We start from the raw sequence: 27,524 nt of genomic DNA, 5'->3' as shown, positions 1-27,524 counted from the left end.
TAAAATCACGGTCATTTTTTTATAGTGTACCTTACAATGTTGTTCTCAAAAGATGCTACAATGTATGGTTGAATGCAAACCAACTGTGATTGCATTGACTCTGACCACTGCCCTCTGACCTTTTCAGGGATCCAATCGAGTGATGATGTCATACCCAACGGCCTCCTATGACCAGCTGGTGCGGCAGGTGGAGGACCTCCGTCAGGAGAACTCTCACCTGCGCCGTGAGCTTCAGGACAACTCACATCACCTGTCCAAGCTGGAGAATGAAACCTCTGACATGAAGGTAAGTGAAGCCCCAATTATCACAAAATTATTAAACTGACAGCCTTGGCTCCACAGCTGTCACTGGTCCACCCAATTATGAACATGGCCCATAAACTGGAGTCAGACCTGATACTAGAGCTTTTATTCTAGACATGTTTGGTCTGCTTCTGAATTTACATAACAGATCATAAAACGGAAACTGTTACACAACATCAGGGTAATGTTTAAGAATGATAAACATAATGGTGCAGTGTGTGTGGATCATTAGTGGCACGAAACGAAATTGCAAAAATAATAACTAAGCAATTTTCAAAAGTTTCCAAGCAGGTTTACTATAAACTCTGTACTGCTCTTATCTTTTATTGCTTGAAAAAACTAGTACATTTTCTGGTAAAAGGCTTATTATAGGTATATTATAGTCCTCTGGCACAAGTTGACATTTTGAATAGTTAAAAAAAAAAAAAAAAAAGCTATATTTTGAAAGCACCACATAGAAACATAGTTACAATTTTCAAAGTCAACCTAAGAATGGCTAATTTTGTTGTTTTTGCAAATAAAAATGGGTATAAAAATATATTTTACTTGTGTAGTTCTGTATATATATATATATATATATATATATATATATATATTCTTGTTGATACTACATGTGGTTTTGGACTTTGGATATTTGATTTTTTTTTAACCCATTGTATAAGTTTTGAGTCTAAACCTCAAAAAGGTATTGTGACTCAAGTTTAATCACTTGGAATATTGTCTGTTCAGAATTTGTGATCGTTTTGTTATTTTCTATATGAAGTACATAAATATTTTATAATACCATTGGTCATGTTGAGCAGTGTGTTGTAGATCTGCTTGGCAAGAGCGAGTCTCCATTGCTTGCATTTGTATCAGTCATGACCTACTTTCCACAAAATGTCTGGAGACTCTAATGATGAATGCCCGGCATTTCTGTGCTGAATGATGTCCGAGCACATTTTAAATCACTGTTGTCCATTACAGCTCTCAGTTGAGCAGAAAAGGCAACCATTAGACCATGGAGCTTATTTTATTATTGACCCTGAGTCTTAAATTGCAGAATGTTTGATGTGTTACATGAGAGTGATGTCGGTTCAGCTTTCGTGTTCCAGTAAAATGGGAGTGTCTTTTTCCTATCATATTCATATTAAATGATTCTGCTCATGAAATCACACCAACAAATCACATAAATCCACTGAAGATGGCATTGAAATTCATCAGATGAAGAAATACTCTTAAAAGGTAGTGTGGGTTAAATAATGCAGATTCATGCCTGTTTCGTCAGTTTAACTGCTTTGGAGACATTAATCCTGTTGGAAGTAAAACCGCTGAAGAGCTCATTAGGAATCAACAGCAACAGTTCTGTCAGTTTTAGTTTGTTTTACAGAGACTACCATTCAGTAGTTTGGGGTCAGTAATATATATTTTTTTTTAAGAAATTAATACTTTTCTTCAGAAAGTATGCATTCAATTAATCAAAAGTGACAGTAAAGACATTTCATTAAAATTTTATTTCAAATAAATGCTGTTTTTGATACGACATCATTGTTAAACAAATAGTTATTTATTATTAGTAATAATCAGAATATACAACTATTTTGCCATGTTTATTTGTCTTTAGACTGTTTACAGTTGCTAAGCATATTAATAAGTTGTACATCTTGAGGAACTTAAGAGTCAGTATTTAGAGACTTAAAGGGATTGTTCACCCATAAATTATAATTTTATCATCATTTACTCTCTCACATACCATTCCAAACCTGTAGTGTATGTATGTATTTCTTCTGCTGAACAGAAAAGACAATATGGACGATGAACACTGAGACTGTCAGGTTTGAGTGAATGGATGACTCAGAGATCGAGAGAAAATGGGCTTTTATTTGACAATAAAACAAAAACAAACAAAAACTACCCTGTGGGGGAAAACAGGACTGGCAGCTGGACAAGGCAAGACTGGTCAAGGTAAACAGCATCAGGCAGGGCTGGACACGAAAAGTAAATAATGACAACGAAATGGCACAGGACTGCAAACACAAGAGAGGCTGTTTACACAACATTTTTATGAGTTTTTATGCATTCATTTAGTCGACAACAGCTTTTTGGGGGCCTGAACTTTTGAAAATGGGTTTCAAAGTGCACCCTTTTTGAAAACGATACCATTATTTTCTTAGTGTAAGCTACAAAAGAATTTGTGTCAACATTGACATACAGTCTATCTCCAACGTTCATTCGTTCAGTCTATTTGTGACAACATTGTGTTCAGTCTATCTCCAACTACTGGCCTGGCATGCATAATATTGTGGGGGGTTTTCCATTTTTGTGGATCCCTGTGAACAGGGATCATTTTGACATCGTTTTCATGTGTACATGAATAACACAAGGGAAGAACTTTTCTGCTTTTAGTGTACCGTTGTCATGTAAACAGGGAAGGAAATAAGGAGGGTAACAAGGGAGAGCAGGTGGGACAAAAAACAATAATCAGATAACAAGTAGGGGCGAGGTAAAATAAACATGGCACATAGAAACAAACATGACAAGCCGTGTGCTCACACCAAACATGACACAACACGCAGCCAATGAGAGCTCTCACTGAGTGCATTTCCACACAAAACATGGCAACATGAAAGCACGCAGCCGATGAGACACGTGCTACACAGTATAAGACAACAAGAAAGCACACAGCTGATATAAAAATGCTACAAAGAACACAACAACACACACAGAAGAGTGTACAGCACGAGCGAACTCAAAACCGCACACTTACAGCAACAAGAAAAAAAGGAGTGTCAGAGCTCGAACCAAGAATGTCTGAAAGAACCCTGACAGAGGCATTTTTCAAAATATCTTTTGTGTTCTGCAGAACAAGAAATACATAAATCTGGAGAGCTGCTTTATAGTAGAAAATGAAATTGTACTTCTGATTAAATGAGACACTGACATGTTTAATACTGTAAAGCTGCTTGCTTTTAAGCAATCTATTGTATAAAGTGCTATATAAATAAACATGACGTGACTAGAGTGCTGAACTGCAGAGCTTGTGCAAACAACATTGCTATGATCGGATGCTTTCTGAACTCCTGTGCACTCATTTTTGTTGTGTGCTTATTTTGTTATTGAGAGGTAGGTGCGCAGCATATCTAAACGTAGCTCTCAGCAGTGTGGGAGGCATCAGGATGTTCACTACAGTATATCGCTGGTCACATATTGCGAACTTCTTTTTAAGCGAAGAACGAAAAAGAATATGAGTATATTCGGGCCCTTTAAAAAAAAAGCCATGAGTATATACTGTATATGATGACTGAATTTTCATTTTTGGGTGAACTATCCCTTACTATGCAGTAGAAATGCTCTCTACACAAAACCATTGATGGAAACTGATTCAACAACTGCTTTCATGGGATTATAGGTGATACATATTCAATATCCCATGATTCCACTGTGTCCCACATGCTGAGCGTAATCCTTGCCAAAGTCTCACAGTCTGTTCTCTCCTCAAACAGAGCTGATGCATTCGTTATAAAGATGAGGTCGTCCGGTTACTCAAATGAGAAAAGCATCTCTTTTTTCTTTACAATAGATACGTTTGTTTTTTTGTTTTGTTTTTTGCTAAACTGGTCTCCACTGGCAAACAATGACTGCTCTTTTTTATTTTTATTTTGCTATAATAGGAGGTTCTGAAGCAGCTGCAAAGTAAACTGGAGCAGGAGGCCGGAACTCTTGCCTCTTCAGGCAGAACTGATGTACTGGACCAGCTCAAAGGTACTGCAATAAATTTATACATTTCTCTCCATTGCCATCACAGTTCATTTATCTGTAGCATTTGTCTTTTAACTGATGTATTTTTTTTTATTCCTCAATTATTTAATCATGTTTTTGATAAATGTACAATATATCTCGCATAATATTATAACTACCATAAAAAATATCCCAGAATTAAACAGGAATTGAATTTACACTTGATTTTTGCATAAATTGGTCTTTGGTCAAATTTAATTTGAAGTTACACAGTGTATTACACAAATCTGATGAAAGATTCATGACTTAGTTGAACACAAATAATTAGTTAATGCTTCTTTGGGAACAATAAAACTCCACCAAACATGTCCTATAAATGCCGATCAGAACTGCACAACGGTCAAGGAATACTGCAAAATTCCTCCAAACGATTTCAGTTAAAAAATGGGTCAAGCACAGCATCTCAGTCAAGGTTTATTTTCTTTTATTCAAGCCATTCTGTTGTTGATGTACTTTTATTTTGGGTCATTGAGGGTGTGTTCAATATAGAGATGAATATGTTTATTCAATATAGACATGTTCATGTTTTTTGTTGTTGTTGTTTTTTGTTTTTTTTTAAAGCAGAATTTGTTTGTATTTGTCTGTTATTGCAAATTAGTTGAAGATCTGAACAAATGACCAATTATGGCCAATTTCTGCAGAAATCAAAATGTAAGAATTCACATACTTTTCCCCACGACTGTATCCACCTTATTCCTACGGCCCATGATGCTTTGCACAAATTATGGGTGTAAACTGTGTTTTTTTTTTTTTTTTTTTTTTTTTTAGGATTTGAGGAGAAAAACAAGAGATTCTTCATGCATTCCAGTGAATTATTAATGGGATATATATAGTAAATTATATCGGAAGAACAGACCACAAATGTGCAGTATATGTTGTCCTTTTTCATGCTATTACAGCGGTATGCAAAGGGACAAAAGAAAATAATCATGTGAATAGAAAGCCGCGGCTGAAAAGAGCTCTTGCCATAGATATTCTTGTTATAACATGTCACGTTAAAATACCAAGCGTTACGTTATTCTCATGATATCTGAAAATAGAACATAAAAGAAAAATTGACAGCTCATTTAGTCAAACTGATGGATAAGCTTTATTTATAGGGCAACCTTATGATTTTAAACAATTAGTTTCAGTCTTTTAAAATAGAAGTTTCCCAAACCGGAAGTGCAACCCATAATTCGAAACGCAGTAGGCTAGTCAGGAATAAGGTCAATACATAAACATCATACTGACAAGATAGAATGGGAACAGAGAACTAGTTCTGGTTCAGTTCTGTTTAAAAAAAAAAACTATACAGGGAAACCAAGTTATGTGCCAACTATACATCACTTTAATATTAAATTTTAAATCACTTTGATATTACATTTTAAATATTAAAATTAACAACAGTGTCCAAATTATTAAATTCAATAGTTATTTATTTTTAGATATAATATTCAACCTTATACAAACATTTAAAAAAGCATATAAAGTTTTTATATTGTATATTTTCGACATTCTACAGTGAATAACATTTCTACAACAGTGTACTATCTATTTCAACAACTGTGGCTTTCATAAAAAAAAAATTTTCATTACATATTTTTTCAAGCATACGTTAAATAATAAAGACCACTAACAGGTAAAGTAAAAAATACAATGAAAATAGTGCATATATTTAGCAAAATGCATCTGTAGAGTTAATTTGGCTAGTTAACTAACAAGTTATGGACATTGAATGGCTTTCCTGAGGTAAACATAATGTTATGTGACATATTAATAACAAGCTGTTGACATCTTTCCATTGTCTAAATACTGATTGAGTGATTACATGAGACAGGATACATTTCACTAAGTTGTACTGTTTCTTTCAATATACCTTCTGATGTTTATTCATCATTTGGTGCTATAACTAAGTGATGTTTTATTTAGGGATGGGCATTTCAAGCAAAAATAATATTCGAAAATCGCTGGGAATTATTCGATTATTATTCGAAAATCGCACCCCTCCCCTGCACCCACGCATCAACACACAAACAGTGGGAGAGAGACCATTCACGCTTTCAATCTGTGTGATATTGATAAACTGTTTAATTCATTGGAGAATATGCCGTCTTAACTCAAGCCATATAATGATTGTAATGTGCTAAAACATATTAATATGTTTGTTAATATAAGTGAAAGTAAAATCTGCATGGCCATTCATAACAGTGGGAAGCAGAGCGAGCGCTTTCAATTAATTCCTACGTTGAGCTTCCAGAGGAATAAACTGAAAACGCTCGCTCTCCGCCAGTGTGGACTATCAGTGTCGCTCGCTCGCGGCGTTCGCCTCGCTTTTGTCCAGTCCGGCACCTTTTTGTGGACACGCACCATGAATGACTGAGGGGATTTTACTTTCACTTTCAAATTGGCGCCAATTCGGGAGCGGTGACAAGTTATGATACCGATGTTGTTCCTGAACACCGGCAACACCGACTATCGCAGCAAGCTTAACCCATATTGATTTTAGGCTGCCCAAACTCGTTATATCATTGTGAACAGCCTGAATGACGGCACGTGTGTTGTGTGAACACTGATTTTAACGTTTCTGTTATATGCCACGCTTGTCTATGTTCTGCTGTTGACAACTTTTTAGGTGCGTTATTGGCAGCGCGCGCGCCTCCCTCTGGTTACATTACATGGAAACATGAGGATTTTTTTAAGACGACAATCGCACAACCTATTCGATATTCTATAATTAAATCGACTAATCGAATATTCAAAAATCGTGACACATCCCTAGTTTTATTAACAAAGTTTGGGAGGAACACATTTAAATGATCTAACTAATCATCAGTTCACTCCAACCAGCAGTCATCAATCAGCAATCAACATGTCTACCCAATCAGCATGGAGAACTATATATATACGGAGTCGACTCACCTATGTTTTTTTTGAAAGTTTTCAGCATCCCTCCACCAACCCGTCTCCTCACACTCGCCTGGTTACTTTCCTAAACCAAAAATATGAGGGGAGTACTCTGGGTTCGGGCCAAATACAAAGCTCAAAGCCCTCTCCTTGGACAGCACGCCTAATATGCATACTATTACTATCTGATGCACATACTGTTAACTATCTTATTATTTGTAAGTGTGAACTTGTGAATAGTAAAGAGGGGAGATGATCGGTTGAACTGTGGCGGCTACAGCGATCTGTCACAGCACATTAAATTGAATTTCATTGTAAAGTAGAAAGCACAAGGCTATTTGTGATTATTGGATGGCATTCACACTACAAATAATGTTTAGTAAAGTTTTGTTGACACATGACCAGAAAATGTCTCAGGTTACGCATGTAACCATGGTTCCCTGAGTGATCGAGGGAAAAGCGTACAGACGTAGCCTCGGCCACGTCTGAGCCATAGCTCCCAACCCCAGGGGAGCTGGCTGTGTCAGGGAAAACCAGAGCGGACAGTGAGTCATCTCTCGAGACGCAAAGAGATCCACTACCGCCTGACCGAACTTCTCCCATAGAAACTTCACCAACTCGGGGCGGAGTCTCCATTTCCCGGGTCTCAGCCCCTGCCTCGACAGGATGTCTGCTTTCTGATTCATCAACCCAGGGATATACATAGCCCTTAGAGAGAGAAGCTTGTGCTGAGCAACTGCCCACAATCGCTCCCCAACCCAAGAGGGAAGCATCCATCGTTAGCACCAAGCAATGACAAGGAGCTCCCAACATTGGGCCTTGGGACAGGAACCAATGATTCTTCCACACGTCCAAGGCACGAAGGCATTGCCGCCTGACCTTGATCATGCAAAATGGGTTGCCCCTTGGGGAAAAAACCCTTTGGTCCTGAGAGACCCGTGCAAAGCTCTCATGTACAACAGGCCAAAAGGTATCACGTTGGACGATGTTTCACAGTGATGGATTGGCCTAGCTTTAAGTTGTTTATTTGGTACTGGAATCGACTCGATACGAGCAGGGAAGAGACATGCCTGCGTCAATGTCGAGTCCCAAACTACTCCTAAGAAAGTGGTCTGCTAAGCTGGAACGAGCACACTTTTCTTGGAATTGAGCCTCAAGCCCAGTTTTTTCATGTGGATGAGAATGACATCTCGATGTCAAACCACCATCTGTTCTGACTAAGCAAGAATGAGCCAGTCATCTATGTAGTTCATTACGCAAATCCCCTGGAGTCGCAGTGGAGCCAGAGCTGCATTCACGCATTTCGTGAATGTGCGGGGTGATAAAGCTAGGCCGAATGGAAGAACCTGACACTGGTACGATTCGCCCCCGAAAGCAAACCTCAGGAACTGCTTGTGTTAAGGAAGAATGGAAATGTGGAAGTAAGCATCCTTTACAACAAAGCTTTCACTTCTTGTTCCATTAGCAGAGCCTGCTCGGGGCCTACTACCGTGAATAGGACCCCGTTGAAACTGGGTGGACGAGAACCAAACTGAATTCTGCAACCCTTTTCTATCATCTGCAGGACCCACTGAGAGACATTTGGCAGAAGTTTCCACACTGCCAAAAATCTGGTTTTGTTTGTGCAATCAATTTGGCGCCCTGAAGCGGCGAACCAGCAAGGAAGAACTGAACTGACTGCTGAGACATCCTCATGAGAGGATGCGAGCCCCCCAATGCCGCAGCGTGAGTGACTGGATCATGCGCTCGCTGGAAACCTCTGCGCCCTGAAACACACAAGGTGGCGGGGTTGGCAGAAAGGTCTCCTGAAGGCAACAAAGGCAGATAGGCACCATATAATGAGGTGTAATTCGCTTCCCCCTGACTGCCTTCAGAAGCCCAACACCAACACTGACGATAACAACAGTTCTCAGATCCATTCTACCTGAAGTCGGATTTGGCTGTGAGTCCCGACCCATTCCCCAATCTTTCTGAGGGGGAGCATGGGTAGTGTTGTGCTGATGTGGTTCTGACTGGCCTGGTGGGCAATGTCAGGGCTTTAAGGGACAATGCTGTTTCAGGGGAGAGATAGCTGGCTAGCATCTCTTCAACTTTAGGCATTGCTCCACAGCCATAACTCTTGAACACTTAAGTTAAAACCTCCATGATCTCCTCATAAGCTGGAGTGTGAAGTGGTGAGTCCTCAACATCTCCAGGATCCATGCTTACAATGTCCAGTTCCTCAGAACCAGACAGCTGAAGCATGGGTACTTCCCCCGGGATGAAAGGAACCGCAGCATGTGCTTCCAAATCCCTAGAAAAGCACTGGATCCAGCAGGTGAGGGCAGAGATAGGGCGGGACCCATCTCTAAACCCTCTAATAGATCCATATGCAAACCTCACGATTGCAGCCATCGCTATGCCTCAGCAACAGCTGTACCAGAAGCATGAGGAACACTTGCCTGGTCACCCTCCTCAAAGAGTGACCAGCGAGAGCAGAGTGTTCTCAGGGGAAGATGCTCACAATGCTCACAACCAGCCTCCTCGAGGGTGGCTTGAGCATGCTCCACTCCCAGACAAGCAATGCATAAATTGTGTGTATCTCCACCCGGGATGAAGCGAGGGCGAGGAGGAACACAGGATTTAAATTGCTGTTTGCTCGCCATAATATATATAATGATAAATGAGTGATGGTTGACAGACAACAATAAATAGGACTGACCGAACACAGATCGCTTGCTGAAGACACAGAAGCGATCTGGATATGCTTTATAGTTTGATCTGGATATGCTTTATAGTTTCCTGGTCAATGACGTTACCTCCCTGTGATGTTCCGTCACACCATTGGGCTGATTTTACACATGCTTCATGACGCAATCACGCAGAGGTGTTCCCAAGCGCTCCCAAGACTCTGACGCAGCGCGAGTTCCCTCAAAAGGGAACAGCATAGACTACTGATCTTGGGATTTAATAATCGATATTGATTCATTAAAATGAAGATAGATTAATAATGATTTTTCAATATTGTCAAAACAGTTCTAGTTTTTAGAGACAGAAGACTGTAGATATGTAGATATTGTTTCCTGCACTACTGTTTTCAAAGTAAACTACTACTAAATGTACTGCACTACAGCAACAGAAATTTATTTTAGTTGAGTAATTTGTACAAATCCACAAGTACTAAATGAAAACTATAAAAAGACCTAAACATTTTTTTTTCTTTCCTTGTTTTTACAGAGCTGCATATGGACTTGACCAATTACTACGAGCTCAAGTACCAGCCTCACAACCTGCGTGTGTTTCCGGAGACAATGGCTAGCCAGGTAGGGGAAGGTGAGGAGAGAATAAGCATCAGCAGAGCCAGGAGTCCCATCTGTCCACCATCCCGCCAGTCTTCATCTGCATCTGGAGAGGGCACAGCCCTGCACCCTGGACACCCTCATCAGGTGACTGGAGAAGGCCGTGTCACTGCCCAGCACTTAGAGGAACTCTGTAAAGAGAGGTGAGATCATCACATCTAAACACTCATCATCTGTTTTTTAACCAAAATGTTCTTTGCTTTCATGTTAATTGCACAAAATTCTGACCCTACCATCTGAATGTCACAGCAGAAATCTAGACTCATCAGACCATGCAACATTTTTCCAATCTTCTATTGTCCAGTTTTAAAAGCGAAAGTGACATGTGAAGGCCAAGTATGGTAACCCACACTCGGAAATTGTCCTCTGCATTTAACCCTTCCAGTTAGTGCACACACATTAGGAGCAGTGAGTAGTGAACACACACTGCAAACTGTGGACACACACCTGGAGCAGTGGGCAGCCATTTTTTGCTGTGGAGCAATTAAGTGTTAGGTGCCTAAAATAATAAAACATTTAGAAAAAACATTGGATATATAGTGTGGTCTATAAATAAATTGGGCACCCAGTGTGGTCTTCTGCTGCTGTGGGCTATTCAGCATCATGTGGGCTATGACCTATTCCATTTAAATTTACACTCATAAGTGATTAAATTCTTAAATTCTGAATTCTTCTCAACGCTGGCCGATTTCAGCAATTTCATGTTTCAGGAATGTGATTTGTGTGTTGTAGGTCCATGTTGCTGAGTGAAATAGAGAAAGAGGAGAGAGAGCGGCGATGGTATTACTCACAGCTGCAGGGTTTGTCTCAGAGACTGGCTGAACTGCCACGGCTTGATACGGTAAACAGCCTAAACAACTTACACCCCAGTTACTCACTGATAGGTCTGTGTGCCATCTGTAGCCAAAAATGAGGTCACCGATAATGACCACAGACTGTCCTAAATGGAGATTTTTTTTGAGTCAGGTAATGCCCTTGACTGTCTAGTTTGAAATAACAGCTATAATTCTTAAAGGGATAGTTCGGCCAAAAATGTAAAGTGTCATTGTTACACATGTTACATGTACGTATTGTAGTAATAACAGTAAATTATGCATAATTACATGCAACTAACCCTAAACCTAACCCTAGCCCTAATTATATAGTAAGTACATGTTATTATCCAGTACTTAAAGTCCCCCTGAAATCAAAATGTAGGTTTTTTAGCTTTTAGTATGAATATGTTAGCCTTAATGTTATGAATAAGCTGGTGTGTTCCAAAACAATGACACAATTTACAGATATAAGGAGATATAAGCATTCAGAACTTACAGTCTCTCACTTCTGCTAAAATGGGTCACGGATTTTCATGACATCACATCACACTTCAGCTTCTCATTAAAGCTCATCTTCTGTCCAATCAAATGCTTTCTAGAATCTGAAGTTCCACCCCCTCCTACACTATCAACAGACATTGAAGCTGTGGCTGAAATTGACATTTGTTCACACATTTACTAGTTTCTAAATGGCACATAATGCACTATATAGAGAGTAGGGAACGATTCAGACAGTGCAAATTTGCTTTCCATTGACGCGAATGAAGTCAGTTTTTGCGCTAGTATAATGTGAACCGCCGCAGCTCGAGCACAGTCTGCTCTGGCCCAGAAACACGATAGCAAAAAGTGGATCATATGCGCGAATTGGCTCAGACCACGAAAGGTATCGGACCCAGTTAAATTCTGCACAGAATGTTATATTTTAAAGTGATATAGAGGAGATTAGGAGGATAAACTGTTAGATATTAAAAGGAAACAGAGGTTTTACTGAGTTTAACGGTTCTGGCCGAGCTGTGATATAAACAAAATGCTATTGGCTATTTCAAAAAAGGGGCAGGGCTGTTCGATACATCGCCGTCTTCCTGTTTCAGTTGAAATTATGTCAACACACTGAATAATGCTGCGTGTTCCAAGACACTTCAGCGGGCCTTTAAATATTCAATTCATTCACTTATTTGTTGTCATATGCACAGTAAAATACACCACAATTTTAGACCGCACAATGAAATTCTTATTTGCCAGTCTCCCTTACACAATATGTACATATAATAAAAATACAAAGACTAAGTAGCAAAAATATACACAAAACATATACATCAGTGCAGCCGTCAGCAACAATATAAGAAGTGAAGTCATTAATGTTTTTATGTATTGTTCAGGAGCCTAATGGCTTGTGGAAAGAGGTTACACTATATATAGTTACACTAGCTGGGTTTCCATCCAAACGCGAAGAGAATCTTTTCAAAGTTCGCAAAAAACGACTGCACATTAGGTGCGTTTCCATCAAGTTGTTCGAGCGGAAGACAGTGGTATGGTAACCTAGTAACCAACAGTAAATAAAACACTGTGACAGAGCGTTCCTGAAAGCTTTGCCTAAACACTTAATGAATATGAAAACAATAAACAAGAGCCGTCTGAACTCTTCTCAACTTTATTAAGCATCACACACATGTGAAAGGACAACAACAAAAAACCTGCGACACTCCAGTACAAAAGTGCACATGAATCAAACATAAATGTATAGCATGTCTGTTACAACACCATCAGTGGAAACAGATGATTAGTCACGAGAATTTAACGTTCGCTATGTCAGAATTAATTCGGCAAATGTGTTTCCGTCTCCCATTATTCGCATTAACACTTTTTCGCACAAGTCAAAAACCACCTTAAGCGAGCGTAAAAACTTTTTTGCAAATTTATTTTTATTTTTTTCGAAATTGGGCATTTCCATTACTCGTTTCTGATGCGATAATTCAAAATGCACATAAAAACAGGGTGATGGAAACATAGCTACTGTAACAAGGACACAAAATAAAGTGTAACTCAAAACTCACTAACATGTTGTTCCAAAACAGTATTGACTGTCTTTTTTCCATTGAATACAAAAGGGAAAGTTTATCAAAATGTTTATGCAGCTCTTTTCTATAAAATATAAGCTTTTTATAGAATAGCTTTTATAGATTAGTTTTAGTCTGTAAAATACTTTCATGTCTCTGGAAATTCGTTCTTGTTCCTTGAATGGTGAACAATGGTATGTGTGCAGTACAAATGATATTTCTGCATTTTTCTGTGCTTCACAGTTTTCCTTGCAAGTGGATTTTATTCGTCAGCAGTTGGAGTTTGAAGCTCAGCAATTGCGTTCCGTGATGGAGGAACGCTTCGGCACCAGTGACGAGATGGTTCAGAGAACACAAGTAAGAACAGATTATAGATTAAATGCCACGTTTTCATCTACAAAGATCCAGCTGTAAATCCAGCTTTAGTGTCACATGTCAGTCACAACCACGTCACGCTTTTATCAACTGCAAATCTAACACTCAAGCATTCAGGACAGTTGCTGTGTTTTGGATTCTGGTGTCCCCAACCAGGCTTCTTAACCTCCCTAACCAGCAAGACATCCTCGGTCAAACCATGCTGGATGAACTTTATGGCTAAAATGGGCTTTGTAGCAGAGATAATATGGTGTATCTTAAAGTGGTATATGAAAATGTGCCTTCAAAGAATCGCTATCAAGGCATTAGAATGTTGAGGATATTATTAATCACTGTGTGTTTCTGCGTACAGATCCGTGTTGCTCGGTTGGAGCAGCTGGAGAAAGAGCTTCATGAGGCCCAGAGCTCGCGTGGTCCTCAAGAGAAGAGTGCTCTACCAGAGACTCAGGTGACACATACTCCCCTGTCCTCCATTTGAGCCTGAATCATAAAATGCCTTAAATGATTAATGATGTGCCACTCAGGTTTTTTGTTGTTGTTGTTGTCCAGAAATATTAAAATGTTCAAAAACACTTAAAAAAAAAAGCAAATGAGACATACAATATAGAGACCTCTTCTACAATGAATGTTTTCACTTTCTGAAATTAAATTCATTTTGATATTTTTTAAAAAATCAGAGTTAAAAAAAATCAGATAACTGTCTGAAGTTTTTAAGTTTCTTTTTTTTAAAAAAGCTGAAATTACTGATTTTTTTGTAAACTTTATATAAGTGAAGCACTTTGGTTTTAAAGGGCTAGCTCACCCAAAAATTTTGTCATCACTTACCCTCAAACCTGTATGTGTTTCTTTCTTCTGTTGAACACAAAATAAGGTATTTTAAATAGTGTTGGTAATCAAACAGTTGATGGATGCCATTGACTTCCATAGTAGGAAAAAACTAAATAAAAATACTATAGAAGTCACTGGCTACCATCAACTCTCTGGTTACCAATATTCTTTAAAATATCTTCTTTTGTGTTCAACAGAAGAAAGAAACTCATACAGGTTTGGAACAACATGAGGGTGACAAAATTTTCATTTTTGGATGAACTATCCCTTTAAAACTTTATTAATATTTTAAAATGTTTTGTCTGCTAAATCAAAGGCAAGTGAATGAGGTATAACCAACATGCAACCATAAAACAGTGTCCCAAGGCATTAAATATCACACCAGGGAAAGTTATATTGATCATTTTAAATATTACATTATATTTAATAGTTACACCACCTGATATTAACACTACAAATCTTAAAAATATTTTTCATATATGAACTTTAACAACAATAATAATTTGTAATTTATGATAGTTTAGTGAAGACTGGAACGTTTTACAGTCACAGTCATTATTGCTAGAAAGAAATGGCACTTTTATGATTTAATTCTGGTGAATTATTTGCTAACATAAAAATGCTACAAATATGTTTCTCCTCTGTTTTTTATCTCTCAGTAGTGGCATTTTCACAGAACAATTTATAGATGCTGTAAACTAGTGAGGGTTTGCCATTACCAAGGGCAACACAAAACCAGAGTACAATGTTGAATGAACCAGTGTGCTGGAAAAGTTACATTAAAATGTGACATTAAAGGCACAGGTAATGGATTGAGGTAGTAAAGAGGAATTACTATATAAAATTATACATGCCAATTTACATTATATAACTGGGCTAAAAGTAAAAGTTGCTTTTGGGTTGCTAGTACAGTAGTTGCTCATTTTAATCTGCTTTTGGAAAATATAAATTGTAATTAGCATGAATTTGTCTTAATGATTTATAAATGTATGTGGTTTCCACTGTAGTGTATCATGACTGCTAATTATTATATTGAATATTTATGGTAATTTAATGAAACATTTAATTCAGTGTTTTACTGATGGAATGATGAGTTTTTACAGTACCATATCGTATTTCTGCCATGGCCACTCAGCTTATGAAAATCAGAGGCGTTATTCTTCTAGGATTTTTCTTTTTTTACTGCATAGCTGCACTGCCCAATCTCACCTGGCACTGTCTCACAGCACAGGCTGGCATGAATGTTGCTATGCAGAAAACAGGGTATGCCCTCTGCAAGCTGCCTCCTATTGGCTACTCAGTAACTGGGATGCTTGGCAAGTGTGAAGCTGTAATTTGGAGCATAGCTCTCTAAGACTAAGGGATTCCCACCGCAGCACAGTCATCTGTCTGCTCAACACTGCACCAGACTGACAATGAGCTGTTGAGAACTAAGTAGTGTTTAATGATGCTGAGAAATCTAAAATGATAAAGTCAGGATAAAATAAACTAAGAAACAATATTTTATGTTAGGCACCCTTTGTCCAGATTACAGCTTTGTATACTGGAAATTCTCTCAAACTTTATGAGATGTATCCTGGGATTAATTTTAAACCATGTTTTACTCTGGTGAACGTGATTTCACCAAGTACAATGTTTCTGGATCAGCATCTTTGTTGATCCTGTAAAAACATTCCAATCAACCAATCAGATTTGAAGGACAAGTTTACTGTTTATGTCAAGTTTAGGCTTAAAGGGTTAGTTCACCCAGAAATGAAAATTATCCCATAATGTACTCACTCTCAAGCCATCCTAGGTATATATGACTTTCTTCTTTCAGTCATACATAATCAGTTATATTAAAAAATATTCTGGCTCTTCCAAGTTTTATAATGAGAGTGAATAGTAACCGGGATTTTGAAGCGGTTACTATTCCACGGTTTGAAATAGTGGGTGTTTGTGACGTCACAGACTACCTTGTAACCAATCACAACAACGTACTCTTAAGTACGTTGTACCTCACACTAAGTAAAGTGACAGCTGACTTGAAGTAGGCTAAAGCCAATAAAGTTCATGTTTTTGTCCTTCGAAATATTTTAATACTAGAGCGTGTGCGTGTGATTGTGATTTATGTACATATCTCAGTCAGTGTGGAATCGCACGTCAAGTTCTGAGAGACTTATTTGGTCCATTATAAATTCTGTTTGGCCGCCTCTGGAATGGATCAAACCATAGATAATAGCCTACCTGATAAGTTCAAGTAAATACGCTGGAAATCCATACTCATTCAAGGATGTGCATTTATTTCATGTACGGAGAAGGCACGGGCGCCTGCAGGATTTTCATTTTTTAAAATCTGAAAACTCTTAAAAGCAACAAAATTGTCAAACATCAATTTAACGCATATTCACTGAGAAAAACGGCTGCTTGTTCTCTCGATACTGTCTGTTTTACTGAGAAATCTCTTCAGGTGATTCAGTGAGAGAGCAGTCCAAACGTTTTGCAAAGGCGTTTTACCAATTCATAATTTAAAACACAATTTAAGCGTCAGAAAATATTCAGTTGAGTTGCAGAGCTGTTAAACTGAATATACGAAGCGAAGCAATCTTTTTTTCTTAAATATCCAACACAAACAAATTGCTTGTCAGTTGTCATTACAGCAACAGTAGACTCTCAGAGCTGGCGTGAGCGAGTGGAGGCGTGGCTAATTTGCATATTCATTGATCCGTGTATTTTAAATGAGGCAAGGGTGTAGAGTTACATTCAAGCTATTTTAAGGCATGAAGAATTTTTTTTCACTTTGGTAATCAAAGATGAGTTTTAAGGGAAAAAAAATAATTTACTACTTAAGCCTTTCTGTATTTTTTTTACTGAATGCTACTTATATTGAACTCAAAATCTACAAAATTATATTATGAAAACTCTAGAAGATAATTTGAGTTTTATCTGTGTTCTTTTTGTGCAATCTAGTTGTCTAGAGATTGTATTTTTTGCACTGGTGCCTAATGTTGCTATAGTGATGGGTTTGACCATGCAAGAATGAATCAAGTGCTTTGGCACTGGTAGTGATTCACTCTCCACATGCAGATAGAGTGCAAATGCTAAATCAAACAGAAACAGATTTTAAACAAATATCAATATGCGTGGATCATTCTTACTATAGCACAGATTTATTTTGCTGCTTTGAAAAATATTAATGTGTTAAGTCATATAAACCAAATTTCCAAGTACCTGCTGTACAAAATTGTAACAAATAATAAACCATATTCTCTGTGTTCACAGAGCACCGAGTGCCTCTCAAAAACATCTGTCCCTGACATGGATACTGGGAATACTGGTACCTTGGATGCTTCTGGAGAAGCAGGGAGCAAAGTAAGAGCATTGTTGTGTTTTATGTGTGTATAAACTATTTTACTAAGGGGCAATATTTTCCTTTCTGTAAAGATACACATACTGGTCTATGTATTTCTACCTCATATTTGAAAACTTGCATTGAAATAAATTTGAGTGCTTATGGTTGTAGCACTGTCACCTCACAGCAGGAGAGGTGAATTGGAGACACTAAGGGCTGCACATGATCTACTGACAATGCGCAAATTAAAAGAACAGATGCAACCGGATGGTGCAAATACAGTAAATTGACTAGCGCAAACATTAGTTTATCACCTTGCATGGTTCAATACTCTCCTCCCATAAATTTTGTGTCTGAAAGGGAAACTCCTACAAATGCATATGCAATAAGTTCAGCTGCAAAAATAACTGTGTCCATGCCTTTTTGTCTGTAGTAAATCCTGACTAGATTTTTAATGCCAAAAGGGGGATTGCACTGGCTCAAGCTGTAAGTAAATCTTGCCCTATATTGCCTATAGGTGTGAAAGTGAATATATCCATGTGTGTTAGCCCTGTGCTGAAATAGGCTCTAGGGTCAAGCCCTGTGTGACCCTAAATAGGACAAGCAGTTTTTAGAATGGATGGATGGTTGCCTTTAAAGGTTGTCATTTAAACATTTTATAAAGATCTCTGATGTCCATTTATAATGTTAGCAAGATTTTTATATCAAAAACATCATAATTTAAAAGTAATAGGTTATTTTCTATCCTGTTTTTGACCCTCTCTTTGAAGCACTCCGTTTGGATAGGCGTGCTGCATTCAAGACTTGGAAGTAAACACCCCCTGCTATGATTGGGTTTTGCATATTAAAATAATTTTCTGCATCCCCGCCATTATACTTGTGGAATTGTTTTGAAAACATAAGATTTTAAAAAATGGCAACCGGTCAAATTCAGCCACGCATGTTTGAGCCGGAGTCTGATCCCGAAACAGAAGACAACACTGGTGCCTAATGTTGCTATAGTGATGACAACAAACCTACACCTCAAATACCAAGGATACTCCAGTCTGTGACAGTGTAGTAATGAATCATCTTTATTTATATTTATAGTAGTGTTCAAATACAGACATTACAAAAAGGTGTATATCTTATTACATAGTTGAAACATTTGCCAACTGTGAAACATTTATGCATAAGTCTTGGTTGTGACAAATAAAGTTTATTTACTTGGAGTTACCACAGTTATAGTTGACAAAGAATAACTTATGGTGTTTCATGTAAACTAACTGGATGAATATACCATTGTTTGTCACACTGTCATTCTTATATTCATCGTTCATCATTTTCAGTTAAGTGAAAGTAAAGTGAGTACATAATAAATGATCTATAACAGACAAAGCGATAGTGACACATGGTAAAAAAAAAACATGGTTACTCACACTTGTGTGTTGCGATATTACTGTCGGATCCAATATAGTTGGCACTGCATCATCTTTCATTTTCAGTCTCTTGGAAAATCTGCGACGAATTATGTCTTGTTTACATAAAGAAACCACAAGGAAATGAAGCCATCAAACAAGCATGCATGAATTGGTGGGCAGGGCTAAAGAGGAAATGACATAGAAGTAGGCATTGATTATCTTCTGCAAAGGTGGTCTTTCATCGCACTGTGATGTCTTACTGAGACAAAATCTGAAACTAGTCATTTTGGCAGCTTGGTTCCAATAAAAGCTATTTTTGGACTAACAAAGACGTTTTGAGTTCTGAAACTTAAAGGGTTAGTTCACCCAAAAATGAAAATTCTGTCATAAATTACTCACCCTCATGTCATTCAGAACCCATAAGTCTTTCGTTCATGTTCGGAACACAAATTAAGATATTTTTAATTTCTGTATAAACCCCCCCCCCCATTGACAGTCCACGCAACTACCACTTTGACAATTCAAAAAGTCCATAAAGAGATAATAAAACTAATCCATATTAACAGAGTGGTTTAGTCCAAATTTTCTGAAGAGTTGATCACTTTATACGCTGAACAGATTTAATTTACTAACCAATTAAGGATATTTTTATAGTACAAAAAATTTTTAATTCTCAATTCATGACCACTTTAAAATCAACATCAAACACAAAATATCTATAAATAATACACAAAATATCATAACATAATTGGTTTAATTGTCAGTTAATTAATTTACTACATTAGCCCATGAATTTTGATGTTATTGATGTCCATTGCAATTTTATTTCTGACCCTTATATGCAGTATACATACAGTTTTAATTTGAACGTATTGTATCAAAAACAATAGTGCAATAATGAACTGTAAGATAATATATGTCAACTATAGTTATACTGTTTGTATTGCAGGTGGAGATGGTATTTTGGCTACTCTCCATGCTAGCCTCTAGAGATCGGGAAGAGATGTCCCGTACCCTTCTGGCAATGTCAAGCTCACAGGAAAGCTGCATTGCTATGCGCAAGTCTGGCTGCGTCCCACTGCTTGTGCAAATACTACATGAGGGAGGCACTGGGGAGGCAGCTGGGGCAGGAGGCTATAGTCGAGAAGCCCGTTCCAGAGCCAGTGCTGCCCTTCACAACATTGTGTACTCACAGCCAGATGAGGGCCAAGCACGACGCGAGATGAGAGTTCTTCATGTGCTAGAGCAGATCCGCTCGCACTGTGAGAATGGCTGGGACTGGATTGAGAATCATTTAAGTACCCCTTCACCTAGTGGTGGAAAAACCACAGGTGAGCACTAGTTAAGTAAAAAAAAATGCCATACATTTTGTTACAATGATATAAAATTATTTATATAAATATACATTTACTTATGCCCTCAGTAATCCCTGAGCCAGTGGATCCCCAGATGTGCCAGGCCTTGTGCGCAATAATGAAGCTATCTTTTGAGGAAGAGTACCGCAGGGCAATGAATGAACTAGGTACGTGAATGCAGTTTCTCTAAATAGACCAAAGACTAAGAGCAATAGAGTGTATTCTGTAGGTGAAAACACACTAAAAACTTATTTGTGTATCTTTTAGGTGGCTTACAAGCCATTGCAGAGCTAATGCAGCTGGACCAAGAACTGTATGGCATGCACAATGAGCCAATCAATATGGCCCTCCGGCGTTACGCAGGAATGGCACTCACTAACCTTACATATGGAGATGTTGTAAATAAGGTACATTTTCAAATGATTGCATACAAGTGTAGAATCATGTATAAATGAAAGACATCAGTAATTTCATTCATTTATAATTATATAATCAGTGCTCAATATTAAGTTATTGCCACACTGGCCAAAAATATTTTTTTACTGAAATATACGCAAACTTTATATTATTAAAATAATTTAACAAAATATAAATGTGATCATTGGTAGTTAATTTTGCAATTCTGATAATATATACATTCAGTACCAGGCAAAAGTATAACTGACACATACAGTATTTTTCAAAGCTTCTTTTGATGTTAACAAAATCCTCTTTATCTACTTTTTCAGGCTACTCTTTGCTCAAAGAAAAACTGTCTTCAAGCCATTGTTGCACAGCTTGCATCTGATAACGAGGAATTACAGCAGGTATATAAGTTACTTCTCCAAAGAGCAAACCATTAGATGAACTTTAAGAAAAAATATAACAGTATTTTTACTCCTCTCATTTGTAATTATTTGGCCCACATCAGCTCTATGATATGTCATTACTTTTAGGTAGTGTCAAGTATACTGAGAAACTTGTCATGGCGTGCTGATATCAACAGTAAAAGGGCTTTGAGAGATGTCGGCAGTGTGTCAGCACTTATGACATGTGCATTGCAGGCTACAAAGGTACAATCAAATATCTCTTTTTTCATAAAAGTGAAGATAACTGATTTACCCATTAAACTAGTGACATTTGTGCTCCAAAACCACTCAGTAAGTAATGTGATTTTACATGGTCTTCCCCACAGGAATCCACCTTAAAGAGTGTCTTAAGTGCACTGTGGAATTTGTCAGCACACAGCACTGAGAATAAGGTGGCAATTTGTTCTGTTGATGGTGCTCTTGGCTTTTTGGTTAGCACTTTGACTTATCGGTGCCAAACCAACTCATTGGCCATTATTGAGAGCGGTGGAGGCATCCTCCGTAACGTGTCCAGTCTTATTGCTACCCGAGACGATTACAGGTATCATGTTTATTCACATTCACAAATTAAGCAGAGGTCTTGGTCAAAGTATCAGTGACATCACTTAATTTCTTCCTGTTTGCATATTTCAGGCAAATCCTCAGGGATCATAATTGCCTTCAGACTCTGCTGCAACATTTGCGATCTCACAGTCTGACCATTGTGAGTAATGCATGTGGAACCCTTTGGAACCTGTCTGCACGTAGTCCGAAGGACCAGGAATTGCTGTGGGATCTGGGAGCTGTAAGCATGCTGCGCAATCTCATCCACTCAAAGCACAAAATGATAGCCATGGGAAGTGCAGCAGCTCTGCGAAACCTCCTCACAAATCGTCCACACAAATATAAAGATACAGCTGTTATATCCCCAGGATCCTGCATGCCATCCCTCTACATGAGGAAACAGAAAGCATTAGAGGCTGAATTAGATGCAAAGCATCTGGCAGAAACATTTGATTCAATCGAGAAGCAAAGTTTCAAACATCAAAGTATAAACAAACCTTTGAGGCACATTGAAAGCCTAGCAAAAGACTATGCCTCAGATTCTGGTTGTTTTGATGATGACGAGGCACCTAATATATCAACCAGCTTGGACACAGGAACCTTCTCCATGCTCTCCATGTTCTTGAACAATTCTAACTTCCTGAATACTCAGCCACGTAAGCGAGAGGGGGAGCCTGAACAAGACATTGAAAACTTTCAAACTGATAATAAAAGGTCACAACCCCCTGATGATGAAGTGACTGTGGCAGCTGAGAAATTAGCCAAGAAGATCACCAACACAGTGGCTAAAATTGACAAACTGGTAGAAGACATTACCATGCATACATCCTCAGAGGACAGCTTCAGCCTCAGTTCAGAAGATCATTTTGTGGATTGGAATTATGGGCCAGATGAGCTTCACGAGGCACGAGCTATTTCATGTTCCCCTTGTCATCTCTCTGACACCAGCTCTTTTTCACATAAAGAGCGTCTCAGTAGAGCACATGCCTTCTTGCGTCTTAAAACAGCAAACTCGAGTTTATCCAATGACAGCCTTAATAGTGGAAGCACCAGTGATGGCTATTGTGGCAGTCAGGAACAGACTCACACCTCTGCAAGACCAACAGAACAACGACGTCCAAATAAACTTGACCTTAAGGTAGCTCACGAGGAACCATTGAACGGTGGTGTACACATTTCTAGAGTCATATGTCAAAATGAGATCCCTGAAAGAGATTTTGAGACAAACAAAGATGCTATTTTGCCTGAGTTAGGTTCCACAGACACAGAGAAGAGTCAAGAACCTTTTATATCAACACCTGCAACTGTATCAACCAAGGTGTCTTCGGACGCCAGTATACCAACTGTCAAGCTGTCTCCCTCCTATCAGCATGTTCCATTGATCCAGAGTGTTGCCAAGTTTGGCGTTGCAAAGACTGCAATTAATGTTCAGGCAGCTCAAGCAATGCGTAGGCAAGCTTGGGTTCCAACAGTGATGACTGGCGGAAGTATTAGCAAGTTTTCCCCAATATGCTCTGCGAGAAGTCCCACAATAGGACAGCTGGAGACCCCTCAGAAGTATTCTGTAGAGAACACTCCAATATGCTTCTCTCGCTGCAGTTCTCTGTCCTCTTTATCTTCTGGGGATGGAGCACTTGATGGACAGAGTCAGACTGAAAATGAGCTGGAGAGTGACTCCTCATTAGAAATCATAGAGGTGGAAGATGTGAATGTTGAGAGAAAAGATGAAGAGGATGAGAATGAGACACTTGATGACTTGAGTGACAGTCAGTTATTAGTAACTGATCAGAAAATAAGCAGCTCTGATCCAACTGAGATCCCTTGTACAATCAAAAATGAGAAGAGGTTCCTTAGAGGAGTGTCCCCAATCATTCTTGAGGACAGGACACCATCCAGCTCTTCAGAAAACTACATTCATGAAACACCTCTTGTAATGAGCCGCTGTAGTTCAGTGAGCTCACTCGGCAGCTTTGAATCTCCTTCAATTGCCAGCTCTATTCAGAGTGATCCATGTAGTGAAATGATAAGTGGAACTGTTAGCCCCAGTGACCTACCAGACAGCCCAGGACAAACAATGCCTCCGAGTCGCAGCAAAACTCCGTGCTGTGCAGAATCAAGTGGACCAGAGACACAGGCGCTTAGTGGTGTAGGAAGCCAGTGGGAAAGCAGTTTGCGCAAAATTATGGAAATCACAGACTTCAAAGAAAGGTTTAACCTACCTCCAGATTTGGACACAATGATCTATTTCACTGTGGAAAAACCAATTGAGAATTTCTCATGTGCCTCTAGTCTGAGTGCCCTCCCTCTGCATGAACACTATGTTCAGAAAGATGTAGAGCTTAAACTTACTCCTTTGCTAAACCAACTAGACAATGATCCAGAGGATTCTGAAAAGGAAGAGGATATGGATGAACAAGACCAATACAGTGAAGGCAACTCAGATGATGACATTGAAATTCTCAAAGAGTGCATTAATTCTGCCATGCCTTCCAGGTTTAAGAAGGTAAGGCCCACTGTGATGCCCAACCTCTCAAACCAAGTTCTCAACATGCAGGCTCGAAAATCAGTGCAATTACCAGTGTATATGGTGCTGCAGAATAAAAACAGTCAAATATTTACTGGACAAAAGTTTGGAATGTCTTCAAAAGACATCTATCATGATGATTCCTCTTACACTGACTCAGCTGAAGGTACGCCCATCAATTTCTCAAGCACCACTTCCTTGAGCGATGAAACACTCCAATATCCAGTCAGAACTAGAGGAATAAAAGACTGGCGAAGAAACAAAGAGACACAAGAGCTTGTTGATATTGAGGCAAAGAGAATTGAAGACCTACGCATGTTCTCTCGCTTCCACAAACCAACTAAAATAACATGTCAGTCTCACACAGTTGCAAACCAACTGAACAAAACAATCAGACATATGGTGCCCACTCAGAGATTACTTATACAAAGTAAAGAGATGGCAGCAAAAATGACCCAGCAAAGGATTCAAAGCCAGTCTCCAGTTCGACAAATTCAAAAGCAAGGACAGAATCTGTCAAAAAGCATGCCACAGTTAGATATTCCCATAAGAAAACAAAGCACAGAGGTGTACCAAAATCAGAAAACCTGCACTCTGAGCCATGCACAGGAAAACACTTTATCCTTTCAGTCCAGGCACCACCCAACAACTACAGATGGGACCATTTGCCATAAAATAGACAGACAGGATGGACTGATGAATAGGACTGGACGGAAACAACATTATGAATCAAGCAAGACTAATGTAATATGTAATGCTAATATACAAGATCAAGTGAACAGTTACCAGTCCCGCCAAAAGGGTTTTCACAGAATCAAGCAAAATCTAATTTTAGAAGAAGCACCTCCATGTTACTCTTTGAGTTCCTCCCTTAGCTCTTTGAGTGATGCAGAATTTGAGGAACATCATGATAAACCTCACCATACATGGATAAGGAATAGACATAATATTACATCCAATACTCAGTGCCCTTCTAAATCACAGCAAGACCTTAACCAATTTGAAGAGAACAGCTCGCCAAGCTCAGTCAGCATGGATTCAGAAGATGATCTTTTGATAAAATGCATAACATCTGCTATGCCTCAACACAAGAAAAAGCAGACTGCCAGAAAAAGGAAAGCTGAGAAAAAGCACAAACAGAAAGCTACTCTTCAGAAAACAACAGAGGAGTGGAGCCCTGATATTGACCTAGACAGTGATGAAATGGCATCCGACAAAGACTCTGATCTCAATAGCGTTGAATGGAGAGCAATACAAGAAGGAGCAAATACAATCATTACCAAGTTACAAGCTTCAAAGTCCCAGGAACCCTCATCAGAGTCTGAATCCGTTCTGTCATTTATGTCTGGATCAAGCTTTACTCCTAAAGAGAAGAAGGTTTACAAAGATGACAAAAAGGCTAATAAACCACTTGATTTTGCCCCTCGTAAACCTGTTCCAAACTTGCCTGTGGTATTCAGGGGTAGAACTGTCATATACACACCCAAGAAGGAGACAACTCTCTCTCAAAGACCACCACCTAAAAAAATTATACCAAAAGCAGATGCTCCTAAAAATCCAAATCTAGCTCAACACAGGTCAAGAAGCCTTCACAGACTGGGTCACCCCATGGACTCCACTCAGCTGTCATTGCCCAAAAGAAGCTCAACACCACCTGCCAGGATACCAAAGAGCTCATCTTCAGGATCATCTCAAAGTTCAACACCTTCCAGGCATCCTCAGAAAAAAGTAACCTCCCCAACCCAAACCATTAAACAAGGTCCGGAGAAGGTGGCATCAGCACCATGCAGTCCACCAGACAAAAGCACTTCAAACATCAATCAAAATTCAAAATCTCCCATTGACAGGAAAACACAGAAATCCCCTGTTAGAATACCATTCATGCAGAATCCATCAAGGCAAACAAGAAACATTTCACCTTTAGTAACCAACCAGCCCAGTATCAGCAGACAAAATACACAGATGTCAGGGAAAAGAATCCTACCAGCAAACCGATTGGATTTGGTTCGCATGACATCTACTCATTCAAGTAGTGGTGAATCAGATCGTAATGGCTTTCTCAGACAACTGACATTCATCAAAGAATCATCAAAAGTCTCAAGACGTGATGCTTCTTCACGTTCTGTCCCAACATCGCAGCATGCCTCACCCCGAAGAGCAGGTCCAGGGGCCCCAGCAGTTTTCTTATGTTCTTCTCGTTGTCAGGAGCTCAAGGAAGCAGTTCAAGGCCCAAGAAGAATGCCTGTGACTCAAGGACAAAGACAAGTTCAGGAACAGGTTCTCAGACAGGGCATAGCTCTATCAAGAGCCACCTCCATTGATAGAGATGTCACCATGAAACGTCCAGCTAGACGAACAAGCTCAGAAAGTCCTTGCAGGGCCTCACAGAGAAATACACCTGGACCAAAGCCAAGAGAAAAAAGGGATGATACCTTCAAAAGATATTCATCCTCACCAAGCATAAATGTCTTGAGTCGTGTCACTAGCCGCTCTTCTCTTCGCTCTTCATCCTCTGACTCAAGTGGACGAGCTAAAAGTGAAAGGAACACAAATCAGAGGCAGCAGAGGGTTGGATCACGTAATGCTGACAAAGTGACCTGGAGAAGGATTCGTGATGAGGATGTTCCCCAGATATTAAAGAGCACCCTTCCAGCCACTGCATTGCCTCTGTTACCTTCACCTGATGGCAACAAACAGATGCCACCACCACTACCAGGTAAACTGCCTACTATTACACTGGCATCAAGGAAAACAAGTGACGCGACTGTTCAAACTGAGGACTACTCAGCCAACAAAATTAACTCAAGCACCTCTCCCACAATTGAAAAAGGTCTTAGCATTACAGAGGAGCCCACAAAGATGGCCCTCCCCAGAAAAATAAGCATGGCCTTTGGGAATACCCTCCAAGATGGGGATTCAGATGGATCTCTAAAAAACTACAGCACAGCATCATCCTCCACCTTTCAGTCAGTGGAAAGTACCCACAGTGGTGGCGTTGGCCACTTCCGTCAGAGCTCCCCTAGTAAAGCCGTCAGAGTTACTCCTTTCAACTACATACCGAGCCCCATGGTCTGTTGCTCTCCACAGACACAGGGTCAAGCAACGACAATGCCTGAAAAGACAGGGGAAAAACATGAAGCATAA

General features: G+C 39.1%; 1 protein-coding gene across 1 annotated transcript; it reads left to right on the top strand.

Moving 5' to 3' along the window:
* The first annotated feature begins 145 nt into the window (after window positions 1-145).
* apc2 (APC regulator of WNT signaling pathway 2) lies at window positions 146-27,524 on the top strand. Its single transcript, XM_067387419.1, has 14 exons — window positions 146-286; window positions 3,954-4,044; window positions 10,183-10,447; window positions 11,037-11,145; window positions 13,420-13,533; window positions 13,904-13,999; window positions 17,641-17,730; window positions 20,060-20,441; window positions 20,534-20,632; window positions 20,733-20,872; window positions 21,194-21,271; window positions 21,401-21,517; window positions 21,640-21,854; window positions 21,947-27,524. Exons 1-14 carry the CDS (start codon window positions 146-148, stop codon window positions 27,522-27,524), a joined length of 7,515 nt encoding a protein of 2,504 aa, XP_067243520.1.

This window comes from Chanodichthys erythropterus, chromosome 6, assembly GCF_024489055.1.
Source record: "Chanodichthys erythropterus isolate Z2021 chromosome 6, ASM2448905v1, whole genome shotgun sequence".
NCBI lineage: Eukaryota > Metazoa > Chordata > Actinopteri > Cypriniformes > Xenocyprididae > Chanodichthys > Chanodichthys erythropterus.
This window is presented reverse-complemented; position numbering and strand designations above follow the sequence as displayed.